General features: G+C 28.8%; 2 protein-coding genes across 2 annotated transcripts in view; both read left to right on the forward strand.

Moving 5' to 3' along the window:
* The first annotated feature begins 635 nt into the window (after nt 1–635).
* Nucleotides 636–14487, forward strand: LOC117175356 (annexin A7-like). Its single transcript, XM_033365062.1, has 3 exons — nt 636–717; nt 3694–3891; nt 14267–14487. The coding sequence occupies exons 1-3, from the start codon at nt 636–638 to the stop codon at nt 14485–14487; spliced, it is 501 nt and encodes a 166-aa protein (XP_033220953.1).
* A 1777-nt stretch (nt 14488–16264) lies between these two features.
* Nucleotides 16265–19477, forward strand: part of LOC117175357 (annexin A7-like) — a 6237-nt gene continuing 3024 nt past the window's right edge. Inside the window, exons 1-2 of the mRNA XM_033365063.1 lie at nt 16265–16313; nt 16389–16568. Coding sequence (XP_033220954.1) covers nt 16265–16313; nt 16389–16568 — 229 coding nt within the window. The remainder of the gene's footprint in view (nt 16314–16388; nt 16569–19477) is intronic.

Raw genomic sequence — 19477 nt, forward strand, 5'->3', positions numbered from 1 at the left:
CGAAAGGTAGCGTTAGTATCTTGCAGGCCAAATGGGAATAAACTGTTAAGTTTAAAATTTTAAAAAGAATAAGGGTGAAAATTGAACAAACCGTAAAGATATACAGACAAAAGTTTGAAACTCAACATTTGCCACCAAAATACCCTGAGTCCCGATATTTGAAAGCCCATTGAAGGAAAAGGGCCAAAGTTTGTTATTTCAAATCGACATAACAGCTTACATTTGGAAAATAAAAAATTTATCAATGTCAAAGTCTTAAAATCCAAAAGTCAATAAGCGTCAATATTTAGCAAACCAAAAGGTGCTAAGCCCCAATGTTTGGCAATTCAAAACAGCATAAGCACAAAAATTTAAAAAACAAAAAGGATATCAGGGCCTACATTTAACAAATCAAAAGGGCATACACGCCAAAGGCCATAATTCAAAAAGGGCTCAAGCGCCAAAGTTAAGAATTCCTAAAGGGCATAAACACCAACATTTCGCAAACCAGGAGGACATAAGCGCCAATATGTCGCAAAACAAATAAACATAAATGTGAAATTTTGACAAAATAAAAGGCATATACCGCCAAGGTTGGAATTTTCAAAATGTAATGAGTGAAACTTTTGGCAAACTAAAAGGGCCTAAGTTCTAACATGCAACACAACAAACGTGCAGAATCGCCAACGTTTGGACTTACAAAAGGGCACAAATGCCAAAGATTACAGTTGGAAACTGGTATGAGCGTTATCGTTTTGCACAAGCTTTTATGCTTATGGTCTCTTATTTTGCTGAATGTTGGTAGTCAAGCACTTCTCAAATTTCAAACTTTTACGCTTATGCCCATTTGATGTGTCCAATGTTGGTAATCATACCCGTTTGGTTTGCCAAATAGTGTCGCTTATACCTAATGCAATAAGCACCAAGCAATTTTTCCAAACAATTTTCAGTGGATAATATTTGTCTTTCAATAATAAAGCATGCGCTACACAGGTTCAAAATAATAAGCATTTTCAACAAAATCTTTTTAAAGAAATACTAAAGAAAGGAAAAAGTTACTTATAAATCTTCGTAGGACAATGGACCACAAGAAAGATGGGAAAAATAATGTTTTGTCATTAATTTTGGTTTCGTGCCCTCCGAAAATATTAGTTGGAAAGTATCGTCAATTAATCTGAATAAAGTTTGATATACAGATTTGGAAAGAAATAGATGTCACATAAAATTGAAAGCTATTTTTCAAGGTCTCTTAGCTTCTTACAAAAGTGCATTATAAATTTTTTAAGTTTTGTGTTCGAGAAGAAAAATTAATTAGGTTTTATGGAATTTTTTTGTTTTACTTTGAAAAATGAAATAACGTAAAACTAAAAGAGTTAAGCTAATTGAACAAACTGATTAAAATTCTGGATGCAAAAATACATACAAAATTCTGATATACTTGAAAATATTTCACAAGAAAATCCGAGTATTGTTTTTTGAAGTAATCAATTTTTACTCAAATTTCCGAGCCAGTTATGCTTCACGTTTATACTTTAAAAACTTCGAAGTAAAGTACATTTTTTTAGTTATGTGTGAATCATTTCGAAATTGGACACCAGTCATTTTCTACATGGATATTTTATTCAAATTTCGACATGAGCAAACCTGAAACGTCCTTTGTGAGCATATTCTGCGAAGGATTCAATAATTGTGCATTTTTTAAATTTTGAGTCAGCCATTTTGAAAATCGCTATTTTGACTGAAAGTTCGGATTTAGCGATTCAAAAAGTAGCTTTGTCAGCATCTCACAAAAAAGTTCGGGTATTGTGTATTTTTTAAATTTTGGGTCAGCTATTTTAAAAGGGCAATAAATATTATATTATTTGCAAACAAAATTTATATAATATAATATAAATTTATAATTAATGTATTTTACCTAGGTTTACATCTTAAAATAAATTAAATAGAAATTATATTAATAAATAATAAATGAAGTTTATAAATATTTGTTTTCGTTTTGAAGCAGGGCATTGTAAATGAGTTGTGTTGGGGGAAGTGCTGCAAACTATTCACAAGTTTTGAAAGATTAAATTTTTTCCATTAATTGAAAAAAGTGTTAAATGTATCGTTTTTGCAAATTTTAATACCTGGTGTAAAATTTATATATAATTATTCAGCGGGGAAACAAAACTTGGTAAACATAACAATAAATGTAATTGTGAATCCAATTCCTCATGACATGCAAACATACTGATACTCCATATTTTCCATTAATGAAAAAAATCAAAAGGCTACTATTTTTTAATTCAGTTTTTAATAAGTATAAATTCAAAAACAGTTTTTACTTCAAACATTATAAATATTTAAATTGTTAAACTTTAAGACAAAGCGTATGCTGATCTTTTTTTACAAAGATTAGGATCAGTGATTAGTATATTTTATAAATTCATAAAATCGTTATGAAATTAATAAATTGAAATTGAAATTTTTATTCAGAAAATAATGTAATGTGTACATTTACAACATCAAACATTAGTCAATGTCGCAATTATTGTAAATATCCGCCTTCTTGAAAGTTTCATACCAGTGATCTAAACCAGAATATATGTCTAAATAAACGCCATTAAACTGTACGTGTCATGTTTCAAATCAATCATTGGGTATCAGTTTCGTTCCTTTTCGCGTATTATGGATTAATTTTAATGCCGCTATATTATGTTTAGAAATGAATATGTAAATGTATAAGTATATGCAAACGAAGTATCTATTATCATGAAGAAGATTTGCACTAAAATCAACGGATTTCGGTGAACAACGAAAAGGTTCTACAAAAAATGTCCACACTTTTTTCTTTTTTCGAATTCAAAATTCTGATCAATATCCCAATATCCCAATATCAAACCGTTCAGTATCCGTTACAAATTGTGATGCAAAAATATAATTCCGTCCTTTGGGATAAATTTTTGTTTAAGACTTTACGAATTAATTTGGATTAATAATTTCACTTAATATTTTTGATAAATAACATCAATCAGTGCTTTAAATTCATAATTTCAAATAACACTTTTAAATGATCGTTTTAGTTAATACTTTCAACCAATAAAATTATTAAGAGATTTTTTAATGTGTAAAAATTGTTTAACAAACAAAAATACTTAAATTTATTTTTATTGTCTAGCAGCCTTTAATAAAGTAGGTAGAAAATAATAGTTGAGGATCATCCCTTGTATGCAATTAGTAGTTATCCACTATTGTACTAGTGATGGGCTAAGAAACAATAGTGGTTCACTTTTCTCTAATTGAATAAGTGCAATTTTATCAGTAATTAATAAAAATTCTTATCCGTTTCGATTAAGAGAGCTAGTATCTGAAATTGATCCAGGAATACAAATGTATACATGTTTACAAAATAAATACTATGGCAATTTTTAAGACTCTCGAAGCCTAGACATGTGCAAGAATCAATATCCTCCTTACACCAGACCTTCTTTATGCGCGCAATAAATCATGGTGTATATGGTGAAAGAGAGTATATAATAGCTAGCATTTTTCTTAGAATTCACCATTTAGAAGACAATTCTAGAAGAATCAATCTACTGATTTTACGAAAATGAATTTCTCCTTTTCTGCTCTACTGTTCACCCTTGTGGTTTTCATTGGTAAGCATAATTTGAACCCATTTGTAAAATCATTTTGAATATTTTCAAAAAAATTTTTTGTTGTTTTCTACCTTAGGAGGATCTTTATCAGCACCAGCTGATTGTAATCAACCTACAGTCGCATATCCACCTCCAGTAGGATATCCACCTCAACCTTCAGTCGGATATTCATCTCAATCTCCAGTCGGATATCCATCTCAACCTCAAGTCGCATATCCGTCTCCAGCAGGATACCCACCTCAGCCTCAAGTGGCATATCCATCTCAACCTCAAGGCAATTGTGACAAACCCTATTAGGCTGTATTGGTAGGATAGTCGGGCGGAGTGAAAGATAACAGCTATTAAACACTGCAGCACAGAGCAGAGAAACCACTCAAACGACCAAAAATAGGTCAATTGAATAAAGTCACACATCACCAATAGACGATCTTTAATTAACTGAATTACGGAAATGATCGCGTTCAATTATTTGTGTTGATCGTTTATTCTTTTTGGCTGAATTTAATAGATTTAACAGTGACTAATTTACCATTTTTATTTGTTTTGCATTTGTTAAACGATTAACCAGTTAAACCACACAGCACTACTTTTGACCATTGGATCCTCAATAAAGGTTTACCAAAACATGTTTTGCTTCACCCATTTCATTCACTTAACGATTGACTGATTTCACTGTTCAGCATTCTTTTGAAACTGTTTTTAAATAAAATTTTCGTTCTTTTAAATTTGTATAAATCATGTTTTATTGTTGAAAATAAAAACGTATTCTGTTGAAAATTCCTTTTTTTTATATTCCTATTTCTCTGTATCCATAGTTATGTATTATATACTTAAAGCTTGTTGCCTTATACTGCATGGGATCACTCTGTAGCACCCTTCTTCTTAAGTAAAAATTATACATTAGGGTTGGCTGACAACGAATATTTGGTTTACTTTCAAAAGTCCACTTTATCTAAAACTTCGTGTATGCTACATCTAGTGTTTCTCAAAACGTTAAGTCTGATATAAATATAATCTAGCTATTGAATGTGTTTTCACATTTTAAACGGCAAAAGGCGCAAGATTTGTTTCGTGTGTGATGCATTTTTATGCCTTGATGATTTTTGTCTGCTGGAATTTATAGTCTTTGTTTTTACTGACTAATGTCGAAAAATGAAAACAAATGTTTTTTTTTTTAAATTAAAAGAACTAATATCCGAAAGATATATGATTTTTTCAGATTTTGATTGAAACGTTCATGAATTTTCGAGTGTTTAAAACGAGAGAAACCGTCAATTTGGGGAATTTGTGTTCAGGTTCGGTGAGATTATGTAATTTTCCGTATTAAACTTTTTACTTTATCTTTCGTGATATGTTTTCCAGGATATGGATTAAAAGTTTTAGAAAGCAAAAACCGTCGTCAATTAAAATCGTATCAGTTGTGAGGTAAGTTTTGTGCTCTTCTCTCTTTAGAATTTAAATACCATTCCTTTTAATTGAGAGCTGTACACTTACAATTCCTGAAGTTGTAACGTTTAATAAAATCCAGCTTAGCATCAATTTTAATTCTAAACTAGCTAATAGGATACTATTATTAAGAACTGCAAATAATTTTTATTAGTTGTTGCTGCAATAGCAACTTTTTTTAGTGGCATTGACATTTATGAGCGCTCAAAAGGCTAGGAATTTTTTTTAAGTAGTCTAATAGCGTTTTTATAATGAAAAAAAAATTCTAGGTCTTTGATTATTTTGTTTGAAAATTAATAAAAAGATATCTCAAAATTTCCGTTTAACTTTTCCTAGTTTTTTTTCTCTGGTATGGTTATTCCTTTCAAAACTGATTTGAAATCCGTACTCCAGGAATTGTAGCAGATTTTTTAAAAGTTTGCAATATTTAAATGAAATAATTTAAGAGTTTTTAAGATTTTTGATATTAGATGTCACCAGAAATCTGAGAATCTTTTAGAAATAAAAGATTATGCAAAGAAGTCATATTTCTGAAAAGTATAAAAATTAATATTTTTTCAAGGATTTCTCGATATCTCGAATTTTCTATTTCTGTAAAAACAAAATAAGTTAATTTGTTTTCAAAATAGTTATTTTTCTAAATACCGCGTGAAATTTTGGGGGCAAAATCTTTTTGAGAATATAAGTGGTAAATTGTTGTTATTAGAACTCGTCCTTTAAACATGTACACATTATGATAATACTATGATTCGCTTATACAAATGTGTATCTTAGAATGACTATGCTTGAGGTAACTAAGAGTCTCATTTTTTATACTAAGAATTAAATTGTGCGAAATAAAATTGTATAATTTGACCACGCGAAAAAAATATTTCATAATTTAGTTCTAATGGCTAATAAATAAATTCTCAAGAAACAATTATAAATTTTTTAATAAAAATTCACCGATAAAAAATTCTTTTACCGATAGCGACTAAAATTTTTATCCGTGTTTTATTTTTTTCCTTACGTAACCCTCAGTGAATACATGAGAATGAAAACTGGATAAGGACCAAAAATGTAATTTTTCAGAACGATCCTAAGCAGTTTTCTAAAATAGGTTTTCAAATATAAAACTTTTATAAAATTATAAAAGCATGTCTTTTTTAAGTTTCTCCCTTAATGATGTAAAAAGACTAAGAAAAAATGTGTTTGCTGCGCCGGGACATTCTAATCGCATTCTTCGCGCATTTTTCGGATTTTTACATTTCTGCAAAAACTCTTGCATAGTTTGGTCAGATAGTGGCATTTATCATTTTTAATCTAATTTTCGGATTTCATGAAAAACGATACGTCTTATCAAAATATAGCCTCAAAAATATTTAGAGATCTTTCTAGACTGAACATTTTTGTTACATAAACCTGTTTCGAAACCATATTATTGAACGGAAATCGCATTTATTATTGATAATTAGATTTTTACAATTAATACACAAACTATTAGTCTTATAAAAAAATGGTTTAGAAAAAACATGTAGACTTTTTTGGTTTGAGTGATTTTGATCTTTACAATTTTTTCGATTTCCGTGGTTACACAGAAAAATTGAATTTCTCATTCTTATTCAAATTTTTTAAGATTAAGCCAAAAACTATTGCGACTTCTTGAAAAATATTCTGAAGTAAGTTTGTAGTCCTTTTTGAGGCGATGAATTTTTTTCTTCATCAGTTCTTTTCATATCCCGTATAGTTTTGCTAGAAAATGGAATTTATTATTACACGAATTTTTAGACCTCAAGCCAAAGTGAAAAGGGTAATCAAATTGGATAATTCCTTTAAATTGTTATCATGGCCAGAATAGAGAACGACGTCAATGACAATAACAGTGACGACGACGACAGACTAAGCCGAAAATAAAATCTATTTCTTTCTCAATCGATCAGTCCGCAAACATCAAGATTCAATCTAATGTGCGGATACCAAACTCTCGAATATTCCAACGTACCCCCTCTAATTAAAAATGGTGTCGCGGATTTCCTCAGCTACTCTTAGAACTGATTTCGGATACAGAGAAGCTCCGCAAGAAAATGTTAAAAAATCCGGAGACGCACATCCGGCTAGTAGAGTTTAATGATGACGAGTTTGCTGAAAACGAAGAAGGAACATTGAACCTGGACCCACAAGAAAGAGGAGTCCTACTGAAAAAGAGCCGCTAAGGTTGTTGATATATGGAAGGTGGAAGGAGCCATAGGGACCTTATGTCCCTTTAAACTAAAAGGGGAAAAATGGCGTTTTAGCTGGCGCTTCTATCAAGCAGTAGAATTTTCAACTTAAAAATAATTTTCAACTAAACAAAAGACATTCTTATCAAAGTTCTAAATTTTTTAAAAAGTTAATTGTATTTTAAACTAAAAAACAAATTTTTAATAAAAATAAATAAATTTGCAAACAAGAAGAATAATTTTCATAACAATAAATTTTTAAACACATAATTGAATTTTAATGTACAGAATTCCCTAAAATAAAACCTAGAACACAACGACCAAATTTAGATTTAAAAAAGAGAGAGAGAGCGCACGCGAAAAGGAAGATCATTTAATTGGTTGCCTTGTAATCTTTTTCCTTTTTTTATTTTTGCCCGACATTTTTTTCTTTTTTAGGATTTTTTTTCAAGAGGATCTTTTTTCAAATTACAATAGGAAAATTATATGATAGTTGTGCTTATTTGGTACCTGGATCTTGACTTTATTCTCAAGAATTCTATACATTAACTTGATTATAAAACGCTAAATAGGATTTTTAATTTGATTTTTAATCTAATTTGAATTTCTTGAGTTTAAGTCAAACTTGCAACTACGAGGTTAATATTAGCAGAAACAAAAAGCATTTTTATTAATATTAGTTAAATTGCAATCGAGAAATTTCAATTAATTCTTGAGCACCAAGATTAATTTTGAACCACACAAGACGAATTTTCAGTAAAATACATTGATTTCCATCTAAATGATTGATTTTTAAACTACGAAAGGCGAATTTTTAGTGAAAAATGGACAGGTTCTAATAGAATTTTTTAATTTTAGCAGTTTTTCAATTTTTAATTCAAAAAAAGTCTACAGATTTGCATCCAAACAGTTTATCTTAAACGAAACAGATGAATCTTTAAGAAATAGTGTAAGAAATGGACGAATTTTCAACAAAGCATGTCGTTTTAAAAATAAAAAAGATAATTTGGAAAAAGAAATATAACGATAACAAATAAAAGACAAATTTTCAATAAAATAATTCTATTTTTAACCAAAGAGAAGAATCTTCAACCGAAGAAATTGTAATAAAAAACAATTGAATTCAACTACAAAAGAAAAGGAGACGATTTTTTTAAGCAGTTTCTTTTTCAATTTGAAAATATGGTTGCTTTTATTTTTTGCTATAAAAAATGGAAAACATTTGATTCTATATACTTTTAACAATAATTTGTATAACCGAAGCTAGGTTTCATATAATAAATTTAAATTTTTCAGAACTTGGACTTAAATAATATTAACTAATACAAATGATGTACAATTTTAAAAACTACACAAAAAGCTGGGATCGATTATGTATATAATTTCACATTCAAGATTTCACTTTTTACACATGTCATTGTTTTTGCTTTTTCATGCACATCATGTGTCAAAGCTAATTTTAATTAACCTCTGAAATAAGATGTTATTTTCAAAACAAAAACAATTACATATGAAAATTATGAAGTCACATTTGAAATCATACCTAATCACCCCCTGGGTTTATTTTGACAAAGATATTGCCTATTAATTGAGAAACAGTGTTCTTTTAGTCTGAAGGACATGAGTTGAGTAGTGAACTAAAGGAGAATTACATTAATTTTCCCTCGAACTGAAAAAACTAAGATCTAAACAAATATATATTAGCAAAATTAAAAAAGTTTTTTCTGTATATTGGTGAATTTATAAAAATCTTGAAGAGAAAGTACATAGGAGAAACGTTTTGCCTGCATATTCTTAAACCTTTTTTATAAAAAAATAGTTCAAATAATCTTTGTAATTAAATAAAAGTTACAAGAGCTCGAAACTAGACATTTAAAACAGGGATTAGGAACAGTTGAATTTGTTATTTTAAAATTGTGAATAGATTTAAAATAAATAAAATTTTAGATTGAGACATTCACTCAAAACTGAGCAATGTTGACCATGTTTTGATATTTTCATTACTTATAAATAATACTGTGTCAACCTTTTCTCACAATTTAAACATTTATTAATTTGAATTCCGTTTAACTTTTTTTGGCTGGCAAATTCAAAATTACCGAAACACTTTACCATTTTTTTATTTATGATCCTTCATACATTTTATTTAACTCCACAGGTTATAAGTTCTGTTTTTGATCAATTACAAAATATTAGTGAAGTTATTAAAGATCTTTTTGAATCTTTAAATTATAATTAAATACTTTATTAAATAATGTTTTGTGCGGTCGAGAAGCTGTTACTCCATCATTTGCTTTAAATTCTTAATCTTAAAAAATATTTTTAATTAATAATATTACGAAAATAATTTTTCATCCTAATTAGAAATTGAAATACCAGTTAAAATAATTTATTTGTTACACTCTTATCATTTGTGTTAGTTTGATCTGATAAGGTCGATGAAATATTAATACTGTGCATCTGTTATATTATTTGCTATTACAAATAACGAGTGCTTATATTTGTAAATAAATACAAGAATAATCTAATCATTAGGTTCTACCTATATTTATTTATAAATTAAAATTTTCCCAGGCGTAAGAAAGAAAATATTTTTCCTTAAAAATAATCGAATGTATATAGAATGTAATAAAGTAATTACTTGTATAAAAGAACTTTTTGGATATTAATTATATAAGGAAAAATAAGGCATAAATGATTAAAAAATGGTTATAAAATCAAATTGGCAGATATTTTCTACAATATTCTGAAAAGTTTCAGGATAAATTCAACGCCCAAAGTTCCATTGCTGTATTTTAGGAAATCTTGATTTATTAATTATTCATACAAATATTTCTGTTTTCGTGAATAAAATTCGATTTTTTAGCAGTTTTTTATTCTTAGAATTTTCGGTTAAATTGACTTTATTGATCAATTATTTATCGATTTCCGTCAATAATCAATAAAGAGATAAAGTGGTAAATAATTTTTTTTTCTCATTTCGAATCAGATAACAAATTCAAAAATAATTTAAAAAAATGTATATGATCTGAAAATGCATATATTAAATTTTAATACGCATAAAATTTCCACTGTCACTTTACCCTTATTGCAATTAATTAATTGAAAATTTTGAACATAAAAAATTAACAAATTTAAGGAACGACTGAAAAATCCCGAAAAATTAAATTCCCGACAATCGAAAATTCGCGATATATAAAATTGCCGAAACTTAAAAATACCGAATTGGAAAATTCCCCTTAGTTTATAAGATTCCGGAATTTGAAAATTACCGAATTATAAAATTCTTGATTGAAAAAATTGCCGGAACTTGAAAATACTGGATTTGAAAATTCCAGAATAATAAAATCCCCGACAGTTTATAATATTTCCAAATTAGAAAACTCCTGAATAATAAAATTGCCGTCAGTTTATAATATTAAAGAATTTGAAAATTCCTGAATAATAACATTCCCGACAGAAAATGATCGAATTAGAAAATATCCGAATTGTAAGATTTCTCATTTTTAACAAATAATTTTTGTATCGAAATATTTCATTTATTAAAAATAAAATAATGAAAACTCTCCCGGAATTTTCTCCGAAATTAATAACATTTTCCAAACAATCTCGAAATATATTCATAATTTTTTCAAACTTAAAAACCGTCACGTATGAGTAAATTATTCTAATTGTAACAATATTTTTTGAAACTTTAAGCATTAAAAGCAATTTGGAAAATAATACTTCATTGTTATATTTTTGAACAATAAAATATATTTTCAGAAAATTTAATTGATCAAATTCTTAAATTTTTAAATTCTGATATTTTCTAATTATTCCGGAGTTTCTCAATTCTGTAATTTTATAAACTATCGGAAATTTTATTATTCGGAAATTTCACAATTCGGGTGTTTTATAATTCGGGATTTTCATTACTTTCTCTTCTGTTGAAAATTGTATTATGCAAGAATTTTCCAATTCTGTAATATTATAAGCTGTGGTGAATTCTATAAATCGGGAATTTTATTATTTGGTATTTTTTTTAAGACAGTTTTATTATTCGGGAATTTTCCATTTTTGTAATTATTATAAGCGGTCGGGAATTTTCCAATTCGGTAATATTATAAGTTGTCGGAATGTTTATTATTCTTTAATTTTTAAATTCAGTAATATTAGAAGCTTTCGGAAGCTTTATTATTCCGCACTTTTCCAATTCTGTAATTTTATAAACTATCGGAAACTTTATTAATCAGGAATTTTACAATTCGGTAATATAATAAGTTGTCGGAAGATTTATTATTCCGGAATTTTTTAATTAGGGTGTTTTATAATTCAAGAATTTTACTATTCGGTCTCTTACTGTCGGAAATTTCATAATTTGGGAATTTTTCAATTCTGTAATATCATGAGCTGTCGGAAATTTTGTTATTCGGGAATTTCACAATTCTGTAATATTAGAAACTGTGGAGAATTTTAGTATCCTGAAATTTTCAAATTCAGGAATTTTGTGATTCGGGAATTTTCTTTTTGGGAATTTTTAAATTCGGCATTTTTAATTTTTGATAATTTTATTAATCGGCAATTTTATTATTTAGGAACTTTCCAACTCAATATTTTCATTTTGCAGCAATTTTATAATGCTGGATTTTTATAATTAGGGAATTTTCCAATTCTGTAACACTAAGTTGTCAGAAATTTTATTATGCCGGAATTTTTAAATTATGTAATATTACGAAATGTCGGGAATATTATTATTCATGAATTTTCCAATTCGGGTGTTTTATAATTCAGGAATTGTATTACTCGGTCTTTTTCTGTCGTAAATTTTATTATTTACGAATTTTTCAACTCGGTTATAATATAAGCTGTCGGAAAATTTACTATTCAGGAATTTTGTGATTCCGGAATTTTCCAAAATTGTTTGATTTTTACAATTTTTTTCAGACATAAAACGCTTTAATATCTTAAAATTTCTTCAACCATAGGTGCACAAAATTCTTAAACTTTAACACAAAATTTTCATATACATGTTTTTTCTTCCCAAATGGCGGACAAAATGTAAAAATGTTCCAAAAACTGTTTTTTTTTCCATCATCTTTGTTTTTCTCAAAAACTTTAAAGTTTCAAAAAAGTTCCATTAAATGAAAATGGCTTACAATTAAACATAAAACACTATGAATTTTTTTCAGATTTTTTAGAAAAAATTTTCGATTTAAAAAAAATTGAAATTTACAAAAAAATTGAAATTTGAGAAAAACTTTTTCAAAAAATCTGAAAAAATTCAAGAATATTCTTTGACCAATTCTAAGACATTTTTATTCTTGGAAAATTTGTAACAGATCCGACAGATTTTGGTAAATAATTAATTAAATTTCATGCGAAATGAATTCGCATGAATTTTGATCAATTTTGTACCAATATCTATAGGCTCTGGTATAAATTTTCCAAGAATAAAAATGTCCTAGAATTAGTCAAAGAATATTCTTGAATTGTTTCAAATTTTTTAAAACATTTTTTTTCAAATTTCAAATTCTTCATTTTTTGAAGTCAAAAGTTTTTTTTTTTAAATCTGAAAAAGTTTCATAGAGTTCTATGGTTAATTTCCAAACATTTTTAATCTATGGAACTTTTATCAATTTATTAATTTTAAAATTTTAATATTATATATACTTATACGCTCTTCATGAAGAAAAATATTTCCTAAGGACAAAAATAAATAAAATTGATATTTAGTACATAAAAAGATGCCAATTATGCTAACTTTCAGCGTTTTTTTATTAATTAAAAAATTAGTCATTATACTATTATTTTTTACCTTTTCATGTGAGTACAAAAAAAATGGTTACTGAATCAGAAAATTTTTATAAAGTCAGCAAATCGAAATTAAAATTTTCGCAGCAAAATGCTTCAAAGGACAATTCTGCAAGGGGAAAGATTTCTCAATGTCGCAATTATTGCAAACAGTTACCTTCTTCAGACTTTTTATCCCAGGGTTCTAAGCTAGCTTGCATGTCTTAATAAATGTCATTCGATGCTACGATTATTAATCAATCATTATTTTATTGTATGTACATTTCGTCTTTTAAAACAAAGGCTACACGTGATTATTATTCAGATTTATTGCCGCTACATTAAGTTCACAAATGTATTATTGAATCAATAAATATTTGTAAATCAAAAAGCATATGCATACGAAGTATCTTGACTTGCCGAAAAGATATGAACTAAGATCACCGAATTTCGGTGACACTTGAAAAAGCTGTATGGAAAATGACCAAATTTATTATTTTTGCAGATTCAGAATTATTAGCCTCTATTTTTGTTCCTTATTTTAAAAATACAAAGCACCAGAATGGAGAAATCTTCATTTCAATATGACCCCATGCCTCACGCTTTTTCGCACTTTTTGATTATTGCATTTATTCAATAATATTATAAATAATTTTTGTTTCAAAATATGAATGTGTTAGTCTTACAAAAACACTTCATACTCATCCTGTAATGATTTGTAAGATATAACATAAAGTCGAAATATAGTTGAATTTTCTGGAAGAAATTTCAACCGCTCAGAGTGAATTCGGAGAGAATAAATACAGGTTTAGGATCAACCGCCAAAATTTTGTAACAAACCTCTTTGATTTAGAATTAGAGAGATTTTATCAAAAATTCACCGAGGGATTTAAATAAATCTTTACGAAATTTGTATAATGGAAATTTTCAAGGCTTTCGAAGCCTGGATTTCTGAAGTAATCAATATTCTCATTCCACTCAACCTTCCTAATTTGCGCAATAAATCATGATGAAGAAGGAGATAGTGGGTATATAATAGCCAGCATTTATCTTAAAATTTATCACTTCCAAAACAACTCTGGGAAACTCAGTCTCCTTATTTTGCAAAAATGAAGTTCTTCCTTGCTGCACTGCTGTTTAGCGCTGCGCTGTTCATTGGTCAGTATAACGGAAAGGTTTGGTTCAATAATTTTTCATTGTTTAATTAAGTATTTTATTCTTTTTCAACCTCAGACGGATCTGCATCTGCACCAGTTGAATGTGATCAACCTCAAGTCCTGTATCAAGCTCCACCAGGATATCCACCTCAACCTTCACTTGGATATCAACCTCAACCTCAATTTGCATACCCACGTCAACCTCAAGTCATATATCAACCTCAACCTCAACCTCAGCCTCAACCTCAAATTATATATCAAACTCAGCCTCAAGCCAATTGTGCCAAACCTTATTAGAATGTACCACCAAGACCTAATGGAGAAGTGCAAATTATCAACCATTGAAACACTATAATAGAGTAGAGAAAGCACCATCAACGATCAAATTGTCAAAAGCAGTGCTGTGTGCTTTAACTAGTTAATCGTTTAACAAATGCAAAACAAACAATAATGGGTGAATTAGCCAATGTTAAATCTATTAAATTTATCTAACGCGAATAAACGCTCAACACAAATAATCTAATGCGATGATTTCCCATTGGCTGATTTAACTGTTTTTGTATTTTAAGCATTCGTTAAAAGCAACAGCTTTTGATTACAATATTCTGTGTGAATAGAATATTAAATATCTGTGTTAATCTTGTTTTATTGTTAAAAATAAATTATGTTTCATTAAACTTTTCTGTTTTAATTGTGATCTCTATTTCTCTGTATTAGTGATCATGTAACTTTTTTTAATTCATGGCTATATTGACAAAAATGTGTTAACTATACATGGTCGTCGCTTTAATTAAAAACTTTAATCTTTTTACCCACTAAACAAAATTTTAATTGTACATTAGGTTGGGCCGAAACCGTAATTTTTTTTAATTTGAAAATTTCACGGGGTCTAAGACTTTTTGTATGCTAAACGTAGATTTTCCTGAAAAATTTTGTCCGATAAAAATAGAATCTAGTCTTGTCTGAGTTGTTACCAGTGTATCTTGAATTATTAAAATGACTGATAAAACATTTTTCACTAACAGACAGTTTTAAAGTAAATATTTTAAAACGTTTTCTATTTTTATAACGAAAAATGAAAACAACCAGTTCTGAAATTTAAAAACAAATTGTTTTAAAGAAAAATCGTAATTGCAAACAAAATGTAATCATGGAAAAGATTTTAACTAAGATCACCGAATTTCTGTGAACATAGAGAAGGGTCTACGAAAAATGTGAAATCCTTTTTCTTTTCTCAAATTCAAAATTCTTATTTTCAATTTTCGTTTTTTGGAATAGAAACATAAAACAGGAGCAGTCCGTATAAACAATAAACCGTGCAGCATCACCAACAAATTGGGATCAAAAATATAATTCCCTTTTTTTTCGAAAATTGTTAAAGATCTTTTTCAAATACTTCTGATTATTAATTTAACTTAATAATTTTGATTAACAATATCACTTACTGCTTTTAATTTGCAGTTTCAAATAACACTTTGAAATTATGATTTCAATTAGCACTTTCAACCAATAAAATTATAAAGACATTATTTACTATTTAGAAATTGATTAACCAACACAAATACTTAAAACTTCTCTTTAAAGTCTGGCAATTTGTGAGTTGAAAAATTACTGAAAAATAGCTGATCTTTCTGGTAGAAATTTGAAAAAGCAGCTTTTGGTACAGCAGGAAAAGGAAGAGTTGGCGATTATCCCTTCTAAGTAATTATCAATTAACTATTGTATTAGTAATTCTATGATAAATACCAGTGGTCAACTTTCCTCGAATGCAATTAGTATAATTTTACTTCAATTTATTATAATTTCTCAATATTTTAGATAAAGATAGTATATAAAATTGATCTAGGAATACAAATGAATATATGTTTACCAAATGGATACGATGAAAATTTTTAAGCCTACCAAAGCCTAGACATGTGCAAGAATCTATAACCTCATTCCCCCAAACCTTCTTAATAAGCGCAATAAATCATGATGTAAACGGAGATCGGGGGTATATAATATCTAGAATTCTTCTTAGAATTCATCATTCAGAAGACAATTCTAGAAGAATCAACCTCCTGGTTTTGCGAAAATGAAATTCTCTTTTGCTGCTCTACTGTTCACCCTTGTGGTTTTCATTGGTAAGTATAATTTAAATATATTTTTATAATCATTTTTTAATGTTTAAATAACATTTTCATTGTTTGCAATCTCAGGAGGATGTGTATCTGCACCAGTTGACTGTAATCAACCTTCAGTCGGATATCCATCTCCAGTAGGATATCCATCTCAACCTTCAGTCGGATATCCATCTCAACCTCAAGTCGCATATCCATCTCCAGTAGGATACTCATCTCAACCTCAAGTGGCTTATCCATCTCAACCTCAAGCCAATTGTAACAAACCTTATTAGAATGTATTGCCGGGACACCAAAGTGGAGAAAAAGTTAGCAGCTAATGAACAATGTAACACAGAGTAGAGAAACCACCCAAACGAACAAAAATAGGTCAATTGAATTAAGTCACATATCACCAATAGACGATAATTAATCACCTGAAGTGCGGAAATTATCGCGTTCGATTATTTGTGTTGATCGTTTATTCGCGCTAGCTGAATTTAGTAGATTTAACAGTTGCTAATTAACAAATTTTTGTTCGTTTGGCATTTGTTAAACGATTAACTATTTAAAGCACACAGCACTACTTTTGACCATTGGATCCGCTACGAAGGTTTATCAACACAAGTCTCTCTCCACTCAATTCATTCAATTAACGATTGGCTGATTTCACTGTCCAGCAATCGATAGAAACAGTTTTTGAGTAAAATATTCTTTATTTGGAATTTGTGTAAATCATGTTTTATGGTTGAAAATAAAAACGTATTCTATTGAAAATTCCTTGTTGTTTGATATCCCTATTTTTCTGTATCCATAGATATATTTTATATACGTAGTTTTGGCAATTAGTTTGTGTATACTACATGTAGTTGTTCTCAAAACCTTCAGTCTGATACAAATATAATATAGCTGTCGAAAGTTTATTTTAAGTTTTAAATAGCAGAAGGCGCGAAATTTGATTCGTGTATAATGAATTTTTATGCCTTGATGATTCTTGTCTGCTGGAATTTATAATCTTAATTTTCACTGACTTATGACTGAAAATAAGCGCATGAAGTTTTCTCATTATACATAATTCGGTTTAGCATCAACTTTAATGCTGAAGCAGCTAATAGAAAACTATTAATAACAACTAAAAATAATTTTAGTGGGTTTTTGTTGTAATAGGAACTTTTTTCTAAGTGGTATCGACACTTATGGGCGCTCAAAAGACCAGAATTTTTTTTTAAATATTCTGATGGCGTTTTTCTAAGTTAGCTATATTTAAATCTAATAATTTTAAAGATTTTAAGATTTTTGAAATTAGATGTTATCTGAAATCCAAGAATCTTTTAGAAATGAAGGATTATATAAAGAAGTCATGTTTCTAAAAAGTAAAAGAATGACTATTTTTTTATGGATTTTTCGATATCATGAATGTTCTATTTCTGTAAATACGAGATAATTTAATTTGCTTTGAAAATAGTTATAACTTAGTTCAAATCTCTTGTAAATAAATTGTCGGGAAACAATTGTTAAATTTTTTGAGAAACCTGGACCGATAAAAATGTCTTTTACCGACAGCGACTAAAATTTTTGCCGTATTAGTTGTGCTACGTAAACTTCAGTCAATACATGAGAATGACAAGTGGATAAGGACCAAACTATGAAATTCTTCAGAATGATCAAAAATAGTTTTGTAAGATAGGTTTTCAAATATAAAACTTTGATAAAATTATAGAAGCATGTTTTTCCTCAAGTCTCTGCTGAAACTTTTAAAAACCATAAAATTGATCGTAAATAGCATTTATTATTGATGATAAAATTTTTACGAATAATATAAAAACTATTAGTCTTATCAAAAAATGGTTTGGAAAAAAACAGGTAGACCTTTTTGGTTTGAATAATTTTGATTTTTAAAATTTTGTTGATTCCCGCAGTTACATCGAAAAATCAGTTTCTCATTCCTATTAAAATTTTTTAAGATTGGACCAATTACTATTGCGACTCTTAAAAACATATTCTGAAGTAAGTTTTTGGTTCTTTTTGAGGTGATTAAGTTTTTTCTTCATTAGTTCTTTTCATATCCCGTATAGTTTCGCTAGAAAATGGAATTTGTTGTTATCTTCGTTTTTAGACTTCAAGTCGAAGTAAAAAGGGTAAAAAAATTGGATAATTCTTTTGAATCGATTCGGGATACTGAGAAGCTCTTCAAGAATATGCCAAATAATCCGGAGACGCGCCACCGGCTAGTAGAGCTTGATGGTAGCCAGTTGGCTAAAAAGGAAGAAGAAACATTGCACCATATGATGCAAAACCTGGACACACGAAAAAGAGGAGGCCGACTGAAAAATAGACGCTAAGGTCGATAATATCTAGAAGGTGGAAAGAGGCATTGGGTCCTTCTGCCTCTTTAAACTAAAAGGAGACGGATGGCGTTTTACCTATTACTCTTAAAAATTCGATGCCCTACACTGAAGAAACTATTTAAATTATCAACATGGACGGACGGCAGAGAGATCTTGTATCTCAAACCTGAGAAAGAGGGTTATACTGCTGCTCAAGATTTTCGGCAGAAAAGTTTAATGACGGCTGTTCTAAAAACACTAGAAACACTGGTTGAGAGATATTTGAGCAAGGAAGGTATACTTTAGGCATCTTCTTGGCCATAGTGGTCGCCTTTGTCAATAAGCACAAAAATGTGAAAAACAAAAAGGATATCAGGGCCTACGTTTGACGAATCAAAAGGGCATACACGCCAAAGGCCATAATTCAAAACGGACTCAAGCGCCAAAGTTAGGAATTCCTAGAGGACATAAACACCAACATTTCGCAACCCAGAAGGACATAAGCGCCAATATTTCGCAAAACAAACGGGCATAAGTGTGAAATTTTTGAAAAATAAAAGGGCATAGCCGCCAAGGTTGGAATTTAAAAAATGAAATGAGTGAAACTTTTGGCAAACTAAAAGGGCATCAGTGCTAACATATGACACAGCAAACGTGCATAATCGCCAATGTTTGGAATTGCAAAAGGGCATAAATGCCAAAGATTTAAGTTAGAAACTGGTATGAGCGCCATGACTTTGCCCAAGATTTTACGCTTATGGTCTCTTACCAGGTGTATACATATGAAACCGGTATTTTTTCAAGAAAAAAACACATTTATTTCAAGAGAATGATAACAAATATTTTATTCAAAGTATGCGC

Source organism: Belonocnema kinseyi, chromosome 6, assembly GCF_010883055.1.
Source record: "Belonocnema kinseyi isolate 2016_QV_RU_SX_M_011 chromosome 6, B_treatae_v1, whole genome shotgun sequence".
Lineage (NCBI taxonomy): Eukaryota > Metazoa > Arthropoda > Insecta > Hymenoptera > Cynipidae > Belonocnema > Belonocnema kinseyi.